Source organism: Heliconius melpomene, chromosome 9, assembly GCF_056956725.1.
Source record: "Heliconius melpomene rosina isolate 202511_hmr_F chromosome 9, ASM5695672v1, whole genome shotgun sequence".
Classification (NCBI taxonomy): domain Eukaryota; kingdom Metazoa; phylum Arthropoda; class Insecta; order Lepidoptera; family Nymphalidae; genus Heliconius; species Heliconius melpomene.
The window spans coordinates 6,089,662-6,103,958 of NC_140397.1; the positions used below are offsets into that span (position 1 = coordinate 6,089,662).

The following is a 14,297-nucleotide window of genomic DNA, read 5'->3' on the forward strand; positions in this document are numbered from 1 at the left end:
AAAACATTCCGTTCTATTTTCCGATGTAATCTGGAGGCATTATAAGTCTAATAATGAGACTAGACGCTGCGCCTTCCACACCAGAGCAAAAAAATGAAAATATCAAACATTTCCTCGAGTGGGAATCGAACCCGCAACCTGTCGCGTTTACCCTCACACTTTGTGCCTCTTGTTCTTGGCCAACACTTTTAGCTTTAAACAAATAATCAAACAAAGGCAAATAAATAATTTTTACATATCAAAATTATTTTATTACTTAAAGGATCTAACACAGATAATTAAAATATTCCATAGATAAAGCGGACGTTTGCCGGCGCACGTAAATGCAGTAGATACAGATTGTCATAATCCACACAATCGGTTATTGGCTGCCTTCGACGTTATTGTAAAGTAAGAATAACTTAATTCTAAAACACCTTGTATTTGTGTGTGTTAAAAGGAAGCATATTTTCCCAGCACCTTCCTTTCCTATATCATTCTACAGAGCATATATATTTTTCAAAATATTTATGTCTTTACATATATTTATGTTTGACTTCTAAATATCAGAGCACAAGGACCTCCTAAAGAGGGTCTTAAAATTGCATTTTTAACTCGATTTAAATTTGGTTTTTGTATGAGTATTATATATATTTATATCGTCGGTACTGTTCTTTGAAAATTATTAAGAATATAATTGGTTTAATCAATCAATCAATCAAAAATACTTACTTTAGATGTTGTTTATTTAATTTCATTGCCTATATCTAGAGTTCGTTTACCGGCCTTGTAATATTTTAAAATATATGTAAAAATATGCAAAATCAATCATTATTTAAGTAATTATTGTAACGTTATACGATAACAAACTTACTCGTTAAATGTTTACTAAAAAAAATTGTCAGTCATCGCTAGGAAGGAAATGACGTCAGCGAAAAAGGTAACTTAACACGGTTACTTCTTAGTAATGAAGACTAAAACTAAGATAAGCGAAATTAATATTAAAAAGATTAATATAATAGAGCCTCCAGAGACATGCGTTTTTGGCAAACTGTATATTTTTTAAAAAATAAAGTAAATCAACAAAATAAAGATTTTATTTAAAAAGTATTAATAGTTTTATCTAAAATATTAATATTTTTGAAATAACGCCCTAATATACTTATTTCTATTGTCTACAATACTTGTAAATGATAATTAAATAATTAAACAAATTGTATCTATTAAGCCAATGTTCGACTATTAAAACAATGAGTCAAATGTGTACTACTGAGGCCAGTCGTGGCACATCGGCACAAACAAGACTGTAAAAGCGACAGGTTGTAGATTCGATTTCCACTCGAAGAAATGACATATTTAACGTTTGTATTCCTTCGCTCTGGTGTTGAAGTATAGACGCGGCATTGAGTTAGGCCACTCAACATGCATTACCTCCAGATTCAGCCAAAAATTTGGAACGTAGTGTCTTAACACTAGATTCCCTCTGCCTACCCTTCCAAGTGGGGGGAATACAGCTTGAATCTAAAAGAAAATCATCATATATACGTCACAAAGCACAATTCGTTAACGCATTCATTACGTATAGCTTGTACGACGCAGTCGACAGCACCCCGACAGTACCACCATAAACGGAAGAAGACGACCAACCGGCTGTTCTTAGGCCACATTTGGAGCACACGTGCCACATCCAGAATACAAATTATGTTTTATATAACTATTTAATTATAATATGTAATGGTTTATATTTAAATTCTATATGCGTACTATATGGTAAAAGGCTTACGTTAGTTGCGTCAGAGATCATTGGTAGAAATAAATGTATTGTTTTGTTTTCTATTGTTTTTAGATATCGCTTTTTAGATATAATAGTAAATAATAGCTATTATTTATAAATATTATAAAGCTATTATTTTATTTAGTTGAGCTACGTTCCGCCACTCAAGACTCAATGCCTTTAGAATTCGGTAGAAAATGAGGAAAGGTTCCCTAGGTTCCCTTGCTATAGTGTCCCGTGGTAGCTGATTTAGAAAGCGTTATACGTATATTTACTACGTTGGTGTGAAGAAACTTGTGTTGAAATTTGCCAATAACAGCGAGAGTGCCTGCATTATGACAAAATGACCTAGTCTGTATGACGAGTTCCCTCTCCTAGAGGTTCGAGAGGATTTTCGTTGGAAATGTTCCAACCTTTATCGATTCACATACGACTTTACCTTTTAAGTTCTCGCTTTTATATACGACTGCCACATTTGAATTATCCAAAGTAAGGAATACACCTTTAATTTATTTATATTTTTTTGGATATCTATAAGTCACGTATATCTAACGCTGATTAAGTTGGGAACAGAGTGTCTTAACACTAGATTCTCTGCCTACTCTGCAGTACGTATGAGGGATGCTTCATTCTGTGAAGGCGATTTTTTTTTGTTTATAAACAAGTCTTTAACAAAAATCGAATTAACAAACTCTACAAGACAGAAAGTGTTAATTAATTATATTAAACACATCCCACCTTCTGTCATATATTAATATATTACAGCATATAAAGTTCAATGCACTATATAGCCTTATAAATATAATCTTATGACAACATATATTGCATAAAAGGCAGAAGAATGGCACACATGTTTTACTTTTTCCTTATTTAGTCCACTATAAGCGGACTAAACAGAAACCTTACGAGGGAAGTATTTAAAGCTAAACTTAAAAGCCTATTAAATAATAACATGGAAATAAAAAAAACCATACTAGAGGCTACTCTAGGTCTCTACATGGAGACTAGAAGTCGTATAGCGATCGTTGTTTATTCTAGTACTTTTTCTGTACTCTTTTCTAACCTTATTAGTTGAAAAGTTCATAATTTCTGGATTAATCACTTGCAATTTGCATATGTCAACCTGGTATAAGTTAAGGGTTTTTACATGAGCGGAGAGCGGAGAAATTTGTATTATTAACAACTCTATGCTGTTCACGTAAGCAGATTGAAGTGAGTAATGATGATGAAACGAGATTTCTGAATCTTGAGAAAGTGGAAACTCTGAGTGACAAAAGTGTCGTTTTTTTCCAGCTTCACGCTGTATCCCGCATGTAGCCGGGTGGATTGAGCATAGGGTTAAGATTCTACGCCCCCCACTTTCCGCCCAATTCTAGAGGCATTGCGTGTGCAGTGACGGGACTCAAAGCAGCGTTCCTCGACACCAGAAGAACCTCGGCGGTGAAATGATAATAATTTCATTTCTTCGAGTGGAGATCGCACCCACAACCTGTCGTTGTTAGTGTCACGCTTGTGCACCTGCGCCACGTCTGGCGTGTCGTTATTAGCTATTAATACCTGTTTAAGAGCAGATATTACAATTATTATCAAATTAACTGATTTTCTCAAGAACATCCCAATATTATATATCCATTGATAGATACATACATATTATATTGGCAGATACGCCGTAAAAACCTTACAATATGGTCCTATTTCGTTCTAGAAGGTTGTAGTAGATAAGCGATTGACAACCAGTTATCGAGACATCGATTGCATAGATTATACTGATAGCTTTTGAGTACTTGATAATGTGATAACAGCCTACTACTCAGAATTACGTCTTTTTTAAATTTAGGAGAAAATAGGTTTTATTTGAGGATATTTTTACTTAAAAATAATTTATTTAATTGTTTTGAAAAGTTGTATTTACGACTATATATTAAGTTAATGGCATTTTTTAGATTAAAGTAGACATATACATTTTTAAATATATATTTTAATAGATATATTAATAGCGTGACCTAGAATGCATAACTACTGAATACAACGACCGCTGCACAAATATATTTTGTAGGTGGGGTTTGAACTAACGACCTTTGTCCTAATAGTTAGATTCAATAAATAACAGCCTATTTGAATGAATAAATAAAGCTAAAGTAATATAATTAGATATAGACAATAACAAATATAAACAAAAGTAATAACATTTTTTTTTTGTGATTTTAATAATAAAATAAAATAATGATATTTTAAAGGAATTGTAACAATTTTTAATATGTGATAAAATTGGGGCTTTTAGGGGACCGTTTATTGGTCGAATAGATAAAAAAATAGTGACTTAGCACTATGCGTTTACCATTCAACTATCAATTATCATATTTAATACTAATCTTACCTATATGTCCTGTGTGCTGGAAATTGGTAGGCGCACCGATCATAGACCTGTCTATTCTTCGTCGAGTCCGCTGCGCCTGCGCAGCCGGCTGGATGCAGCACGCGAACCACTGCAGCCACATTTCACTACCAGTAGTTGCCATATCTGTTCGTCTAACACCACACTGTCCCCAATAACTCGAAAACGCGTGAAAACTGATCACTTCTGAATATCTCGATATAATATATCAATATTTGTTTTATACGCGAATTAAATTGTAAATATTATCGCTCGTCTACGAGAGACGCGTTCTCGCTGTTGATCTCGCGTGCACTGATAGTGATGTCTGCATGACGTCGGTGTGCTGTAACAAAAACAATGGCTGTTTAAATACTGTTCAAATAAATATCGAACTAACGCTTAATTAATATTTACGTCTCGAATGACTCATTTATATGAGTAAATAAATATTTTTAATTACTTTGTTTTTGTTAAACAATTTAGAGGTTCTTGTTTATATAATTGGTATTAGTTATCTGTTAATATTATTTAAAATGGCGCGCTTTTACTTATTGGAAGAAATGTTTGTACTAATTGTAGCATAATTGTTTTTGTGGTGTTTAGATTATTAAAAAACGTAATATTTTTGGTTTTCCTTTTTTTTGCAGTTTCAAGCTGTATCCTGCATATAGCAGAGTGGGCAAAGGGAGTCTAACATTAAAACACTGGGCAGCGCCCACTTTCCGTTGAATTCTGGAGGCATTCCGCGTTTTGTCTCTTCACCAGAGCCATGAAATAAAAATATTAAATATTTTATTTTCTCTAATGGAAATCGAACCGATAACCTGTAGTGTTTATACTCGCAGGCCCCTCTTGTATCTTTGTACCACTGCACCACGATTAGCCTCAATTTATTTTAGATTTTCAATATTTAGATATACCTAAATAAACTATACTTAAATAAACACTAAAGATATCGGTAAGATTCGTTAATTATTATTTTATAATTATTTTTCTTGTCATTAAATCTACTGTAAAAATATGATAAGACTGAAATTGTTGTTATTTTTATCTTATTTTGGAGCAGCTGAGGCAATATTTATACACATTAGTTAATTACTAGTACATAAATTAGTTTGCTGGATAATATCATAAATGAAATTAAAGAAATCCATACTTAATTTATTGAATATTTTTATATAATCGAATCTACAAATTATTTTTTGTATGGTAAGGTTAGCCATTGTTCTACGTATTTATTATCTTATCAGTTTAAGATGAAGAGGATAATTTGGTATTTGTGTGTGAAAGCCATGTGACAGATGTTAGATATCAACGAGATTGTAACTTCGCTGATCATGATAATAAATAAGACATTTATGTAGAAATTCTGTACATTTTCTTTAATTTTTTTCTGCATTTTATATTTTTTTCATCGACATTCATCGAGTGGGAATCGAACCCACAACCTGTTGCGTTAGCACTTACACCCTTGTGCCCGGGCGCCACAACTGGCCTTTTTATTGATTATCAGATTCATATACATAATTCATTTGTAGATGCTTTTAAAGAAGATAAATTAAGAATAGAACACTTAATGGGTCGCAAAAAGATATCTTCGTCCGCTCCTTTACAATGTAAGAAAAGTGGAGGCTATTAATAAGAAATGTTGAACTTGGAGGACAGCCAGCCAATAAATTAGAACTCTCACAAACTCGCATTGTGGAAAATTCTTAAGCCAAGAAAACCTTAAATTCGATATTCTTTGTATATGAAACTTAGTATATGATTTTTTATTGCAATATTTAATTTGAAAATGCAGTTTTTCAACAGCTTTTTCTTACAAATATGCTTTTTGTGTGTGCATAAATAGTTAATTATACTATAGACACATTTATAATTATACTAACTTATTAAAGAAAAAATATTTGTAAATGAAAAAAAAAAAGAAAATTTACAAGCGAGCAACATGCACACATTGCACACACTTGCACACACATGCACACAACATATAAAGCTATATTTTCATAGAAACGACAGAACTCAGTAAGTAACGTCGTCCGCAATGAAACAAAACAATTTACAACTGAGAATGAGACAGCTCGTAGCTTGAGACGACTTCAAAGCTACTTGTGGCACTCGTACATGCCACATGTAAATACTTGTATGACAGTTCTTCATGTGTTAGTTGTAGTTTTGTTGAGAAATGTTTTTTTTTATTTCACGCTGTATCCCTTATAAAGTAAAATAGGCAGAGAGAACCAAGTGTTACTGTTAAGAGGCATTGCTTGTTGAGTAGCGAAAGCTTTGCCTCGAAACCAGAGCGAAGAAATGAAAATATTAAATATTTATTTTCTTCAAGTGGAAATCGAATTCACAACCACAGACTCGTGCGCGCCACGACTGGCCTCAATCCTTGTCTAAAAATATTTAATTCATGAGGTACCCCAACCAATACTATACTATCACGAGATAAAGGCCATTAAGTTTATCAGTTACGAAGGAACGTTGACATCTAGTGAAAGTTGACGGCTGATCGGAGTCGACAGGGAGGCGAAAGTATTACGACCAGATTAGGTGACGTTTGTTTAGCCTACTAAAATTGTAAACACGGTCTTTACACATTTATTTTAGAGGTTTTTATGTAGTTGTCTGTGATATGAGAAGTTAATTTAATTAAAATGTATAGGATTTTGAATTAAATATGACAAAAAATGATACTATTTCTATGTGTATTAGTAGATTAAGATAAAGTAATTTAGAAAGTTAAGTTAATTTTAAATAAATAACAATTCTGTTCAAATATAATTAATTATTGTAAAGTTAGTAAGAAACGCACGAGCTTTTCTTAGCTGTACGCAGTATTTCTATACTTTTGGAGGACATGTTTTACCTCGTTACTAAAGTGAGGAAATGAATACATTAAATATTTCATTTCCTCGAGTGGGAATCGAACTCACAACCAATCCTGTTTACAATCGCACGCTGTGCCCCTACAATGCTACTCTCGTAAAAACCTCTACGTCACCGTTTTGTAGATAGAGTCGGAAGTACACTTTAAATAAAGTGTATAGAACAAGAGACAATTCAGTGCGTAACAATGATGACACGTATAAAAACCTGCCCTTCGCTTAGAAAAGGTAGAATGGTGCGTCCCCATGCTGTACCACACCACGCCTATATATAAGGGTGTTAAAAAAGGTAAACATTAAATTTAAATAACAAATATGTCTAATGGCTGTCTTCGGGTTTGAACATTCGCAATGGTTGTCTCGTCGAATGATCCATAACGCTTGAGTTACGTTCTCCCTGGCACATTTCATAAGCGTGCAAGTGCGTCACCCTATAAAGTTTTGGGGCAAATGTCTTATAACTTATACATTGACTTAGAAAATTAATTATTTCTTCGCTTCAAGGGACCTTAGATTTAAATATTTCATATTTATTTCATCTCGATACCTCCACAGGATCTCGAGATAAATGGTTTTGATAGAGGGACAACATAGTGATGCTATAAGAGTTCCATTTCTACCTTTTGGGGTACCATCACTCAGTCTCTATATCATTCACTCATTTGACGTAAGATCACATTGTTTTTGTCATAGCCCCGTTTTTGAGAAAGTAAATATATAGTTTTTATTTTTCTGTAATTCAAGTATTTTCTAAAAATAACGTAATTTCTAAATCGTCTTATATAAATATTATATAAGTAAATAAAAGGGCCTCCATCTCAAGCTACTGTCGACCGGAAAGCCTCACGTACCACCGGCTGTTATTCAACGTCAAGTTATTATCAAATCTTCTCAGGTACTATGATTACTTTGAAAGGGAAATCGTGTATCGCAGATATATTTATGCAATCTAAATGAACAGCTTTTGATATTAGTATTTTTTTTTATATTTTAAAACCCCGGGCGCCAAAAAAGGGGTGTTATAAGTTTGACGTGTCTGTCTGTCTGTGGCAACGTAGCTTCTAAATTAGTGAACCCATTTGAGTGCTCGGACCCGTATACCGAGGGCTCCTTACCAATTTCAGGATTGTATATTCTGAAATATAGATGCCAATGGCAGTCATAAAAGTTAACAAATTAAAATTTTGCGGATGTATGCAATCCTTTTGTATGCAATGAACTACAATTATAAGTTTGTAATGATTACTTTTGTATGAAATATTAATAACTTTTCACTAATTGGATTTTTTCTTGCATTTGTACTGCAAGCTAATAGATCCGTGGGAAGAGCTCTATAGGTTTTGGTTACGCGATTTACGTTTAATTTAATTTTTTCAGTGCTCCAAAGGACCCTGATTATATTCGATATAAATATCAGATTGATACCTCTACGCGATCTCGATATGAATGCTATTGACAGAAAGAACAGAATGTAACAAAATGATCCAAGGGTTCCGTTTCTAAAAACCTAACATAAATTTGACGAAACACTAATTTCTCGTTCTATAAACAGCAAAGCACGCGATCCACATTGGAACAATTAATTGGAATTACACTCATGAGTGCGCACGCGCAGTAAGGCGATACCATGTCGCAACGGTACCATTCCTTAGGAATTAGGTATTCACTTTTTTATTGTTTATTGGTTATGTAAACACTTTGTTTTGACTGTTGTGGTTTCAAATTATCTAATATCTATTTTTTAACGGTTATAACGTAGACTGGCATGGTCTACAATGCAAAACTACTGGAAAAGCTTGGTTAAAAAAGTACCTATATACGTTTTTTTTAATGTAATAAATGAAAAATTAAAAAGAATTTATAAAAGCTTGATTGTGTTAGCTTGACCGTAGTTTTGAGTATTTGATATTAATTTCAAATTGATATATCCACACGATCTCGAGATAAATTCTCTAGACGGACGGACAGACGGAAAACAAAGTGATCCTATAAGGGTTCCGTTTTTGCTTTTTGAAGTACGGAACCATAAAAACAGGTGAATACATATGTGTTCTTCGAATTTTTAAAGAAAACTACAGTTTCCTTAAAATAATAAGTAATTGTAGAGGCGAATCACTCAGTTCTCTACATTTTAATATATCTAATGAACTATAAAATAGCTTGTAAGCTTTATAAAGTTAATATATGTATTCGAAAGTAAGACGCGAACAAGTTCTAAATATAGCTTTAGAAAACTCCCGCGATGGACGTATAACATACCTAAGTATAAACAGTTATAATTAGTATCTAAAGTGTGGACGCAAAACATGTGAATATTTTACAGTGCTGTATAAATTACGAAAGTTTAACTTTTCAGGGTACCAGAGTAAGTAGCGGGAACCTAGTATGAAAACACTCCGTTATCACTATATGCGCGATTCAAGACATTGTTAGTTGAGAAGCGTTCGCGTTTAATTAGCTGAAAAAAAGAAATGTGGGGATCGAATCCACAACCATCGCGATTACGATCCGACGACGTCTTACGAGTACTATACCGACGACTACCTCAATGACCTCAATAGAAAATATTAAAAAAATATTTTAAAAAATACGATGTTAAAAAACTATATTGGAATAATATGTTTAATATATTTTTTTTTTCTTATTTTTAACTCTTTTTTTCATATTATCATATCATCTAGAAATATTTATGTTACCTACAAAAAAACTCGGAGTATGTACTAGAGACACTTAAAAAATTAAGCATTTATTATTGTACAACTGTAGAGTTGAATCAACCGGATATTTATTTCTCAAAAATTTCTTTGATAATATTTTTAAAAAATGTAAACAATAATCCGAGTACGATTTTCTTGATGTATTTTTGTATGTATGTCCATGGAAAACATTTCTCATAACCATACAAGATTATATCTAAAAAAATACAAAAGAGCTTAAAGAAACCTGTACAAATTGTCAAGTCATGAGATAACAGTCTACGAAATTACACAGCATACATTTTTTATTTTATTTTATAACGGACTAACGGCCTCTAACTAACCTGCTCCTCAGATCTAGTAATGGAGTAAAGTAATGGGTTCGATTCTCATTCAATAAAAAAATCTGTGTCATAATGTTGTATATCCAAATAGTTTTAATGTATTAGTACTTTTTCAACTTTATTTGTTTATTTTAACCTATTTGGATTAAGAAATATTTTTTTGTTATATTTTTATTGATAATTTTGTACTAATTAATCAACTATATCAATACGCAGTACGAAAATAATTATAGTAACACTTTTGAAGCTTGTCGCGATGTATTACTTAGATAAGGTAGCGCTAGTTACGTGTTTTTAATGATAGATCTAGTTTTTTATCGTCTAACATCTCTTAAATTGGGGGGTAGGTAGAAGAAACTAGTGTTAGTTGTTATATCATTACGTTCTCAATTCTATATAATAAGTATTATTAAGTTTATCCAAAGAAATATCTGCATTAAAAATTATTTAGGTATATTAATTTAAATGTCATTATTTTTTCAGCACAAAGCAGGATAGGCTTCTGTTAAGTCATTGTGTTCCCATAAAGATACTCCCATTCTTCACTTTTCGCCGAATTTTCGAGGCATTGTATGTTGACGAAGCTTAACGCCGCGCTTTGCCTCTTTACCACGAATAAATGAAAATATTAAGTATTCGTAAATAATAATATTCGTAAATAATAGTTATTTATTCCAGAATTTAAAATTTCTTTTTTAAGCTCTTTTAAAAGGCTTTGCCTTTTTAATCTTACTTCAAAATCTAATAATATGACTTAAGAATGATGCTACTTTCTAAATTATTATACAATACTTAAAAAACTTCTCTCACACCCAAAATTATAAATAGAAAATTGTATATACGTACTGAAACTCTAAAATAAACAGAATCAAAGAACTATTTGATGCCAACAAACATAACGTCAGTCTAAACTACCTTCACTTCAGTGTATGTATGCATTGCAACCTAATTCTACTAAACTAGTACAGTCTGTCTGTTACACAATGCTATAAACAAACGCCAATTGGGCCACCTGAAACGGTATATAGGTCGGTGATACTGGCAAGTACTGAGAGTAAATTATAGTATACGATAGGAATCAAATTACACGTGCATTTTTGTTTAGTATTTTGTTTGTGATTATTTAGTTAAGTTAGTGAGAAAAAGGAATATTAATAGGCAAATTATTATTTTTTTTCTACATATACCTACATCCTGATCAAATTTTCATTTGGAAGTATTTTTTTTATTCATAAAAAAGTCTTTTAGTATTTATGCATAAAACAATACAATTAATACTGTATTTAAATTAATAATATAATAGACTAGAATAATAAAAATATTACAGAATTTTAGTCGAAATAATTATATAGTAATAATTGCTCAAATATTTTAAGTAATAAAAATTACTTAGGAATTAGAATGAAACCTGCCATTTTATATTTTTCGCAACATAATGTGGACTAATCTTTTGAATCGACTGTTGGTTGGTAGTACTTACTTTATACAATTTTAAACAAGTTTACCACACTTATAATTATATTTTTTAATGAATGGGGCTGTTTCTGTAATCTAATTTTTAAAATATCTTACAGAAAAAGACGATTTTTAAGGGGCGCAGGTTCGAATACTTCTATAAAAATCATAATTTTAAACTCTGCAGGTAGCAATTTAACTTTTAAGGTTAAAATGTACCACTTTACCATATTTTAATAATAAATTAATTTGCTATTTCAATACATTGTATTTGGTATCTCGGTTAAGTTATTACGACGCCATGCAAATTTATTTTATAACTCTTCTGATAGTGCGTTAGTGCCACGAGGAGTGGACGTGATGTGACATGTTTATGTTGCAGGCCGCCGGATTTATGCGAGATGCTATCTGGTCTGGACGTGGATGGAGCCAGTTATAGAATATTATATGCAAAATTACTATATATATACCTAACTTCTTGATTAAATGAGTTTAAAGTTTCTTTTCAGCTTCCCATTGCATTCCTATCCTCCTATATGTAGGGGAAATCCAGTGTCAAAACACTCTGTTCTTCAGTATTCGAGTGCCAGGGCAGAATTAATTCCCCTCATGGGGATTTACCTTACAATTATCGCGATTACAAACAAATACTTTAAAGTTACTTTGAATATAATTTATAATATAGAATTATCTTTGTAATATATTAGGCATAGAGTAGGTCATTAGGTGACGAAAATCAGAATTACCTATTCCATGGCTTCGACGGCTAATTACAAAATGTGTAAATGACGACTGAGCTGTCGTCTTCACTGTGAATTACAAAAAAAAGAAAAAGTAATAATTTATTTAAGAAATTAAAAAAATCTATATATTTTAGATTTTTCTATTTTAGTAATAAACGAATGAAAAACTTTAATTTAAATTCGAAAATCAATATTCGATCCAGCATTTTGTATTACATTATCATATTTATTCTAGTTCTGTAAAGCTGTCAGGTCAATTTCCTCCAGAAGTCGAGACTCTTGGGATTTATTTGTGTTGCCAGCACGTATCTATTATTGCAATAATTTAATATATTATGTTTAAATGTTAATATAATTTAATATGACTCGTGACGCCATTCCGATTATTGTTTTATGTTTGTATGTCCAAATTTATAAGATAGGCGTTTCTTGGCCTAATTGGATAAAACGCTTTAAAAGGCGTTAGGTTACGTTCGTTATTATCTAATATTAATATAGAATTTATTTATATAAATTTAAGTCTAGACAACTTCCAGGCTATAGTTTATTTTGAAAATCTGGATAGCTGATGTGGAACCTTAACAACCTGTCTAAACTATAAGAGATATAAATATACTGCCTTTGGGAAAATTATTATTATCACCTAATAATTTAAAATAACATAAGCTAGTACCTCCACGCGGTATCCATGAATAATCATGAAGTTCAAGCGAGCGAAGCCTCGGGCGAGCCGCTAGTAAAAAATAGAAACATATTGACAAATTTTACAGTTACACCAGGCTTAACAGCCAGAACTAAATAAACTGCTAAATTAACACGGTAAAACAAATATCCATACTTTAATGAGCTTCTATAATAATTTGCAATGTTTCCTCGATAAGAATCCAGTGCAGAATGCAAGGAGGGTGCGTCAATCACATTGTTTACAAAGGGACTGCGGGCCAGAGTCGATGAGTCAGGTCAGGTGTTTCACCTCGTGCTATTCGTGGGGAGCAGATACGCTATATATATGCTCGTTTTATTAGGTGTTTTTTTAGTGGAAAATCTTGCTAGAGTTCTGCAGAGGGAACTTGAGAACCTAGTGCCTAGCTAGTGCTAAGATTATTCCTGCAATTTTTTTATTAATATACTTAAATTATGTACAAACAGCTTCATTGAGTATTGGCCGGTTTTTTACTAGAAGTTTTTGGTGGGATTTTAGATATGACACATATGTACCTATATCTATATATATAAAATAGAAAGGTCACTCACTCATCACGAAATCTCAGAAACTACATGTGCTAGGAATCTCAAATTTTGTATAGGAGTTATTTATAGGACGTAGGTGCTCGTTAAGACGGGAATTTGCAATATTCGACTTCTAAGGGGTTGTTTTTGAGGTCGAAAGTTTGTATGAAACTTCGTTACTACAAATGCTAGGAGTCTCAAATTTTACATGGACGTCACTTATAGGACGTAGGTACTCATGAAGACAGAAATTAATAATAACGTAGATCACGCAGGCGAAGCCGCGGGCGGGCTGCTAGTACTTTATATCGACCAATACAATCATTAATTGTCTGCAAAAATTAGATATTATTTGTTAATTAAAATTATAGCTTACAAATTAGAACTTCGTTATCGTTTACTTTGTAGTAACTCTTTCGACAAGTTCCCTGATATATTCAGGGTGGTCATCCGCGCGTGACCTGCGAGCGATCTCAATTTCGTTATAATAAACTTAAATTAAGTATAATAAAATATTAAATAAAATATATTTGTTTTTAGCTTCAAACTGTATCCCGCATAGTTCGCACGCAGAGGGGATCTGGGTACCTAATGTTAAGACAGTCTGTTCTCATTAAGACACTTCTGTTTCTCACTTACCGACAAATTCGAGAGGCATGGTGTGTTGAGTAGCGGAACTCAAACCTGAACCTTGTATTACTAGGGTAAAAACAATGAAATTATTAAATTTTTCATTCCCCCGAGTGGGAATCAAACCCACGACCTGTAAAGCTTACAGTTACAAGCTTGTTTCACTGCGCCACAAATA

The 14,297-nt window shown here is 32.3% G+C and overlaps 1 protein-coding gene across 1 annotated transcript in view; it reads right to left on the bottom strand.

Annotated features, from left to right (window-relative positions):
- Spec2 (CDC42 small effector protein Spec2) overlaps nt 1-14,297 on the bottom strand; it is a 37,183-nt gene that overhangs the window by 9,364 nt on the left and 13,522 nt on the right. The window contains exon 2 of the mRNA XM_085190278.1: nt 4,131-4,473. Within this exon, the coding sequence (XP_085046404.1) occupies nt 4,131-4,272 (142 nt within the window). The 5' untranslated portion in view covers nt 4,273-4,473. The remainder of the gene's footprint in view (nt 1-4,130; nt 4,474-14,297) is intronic.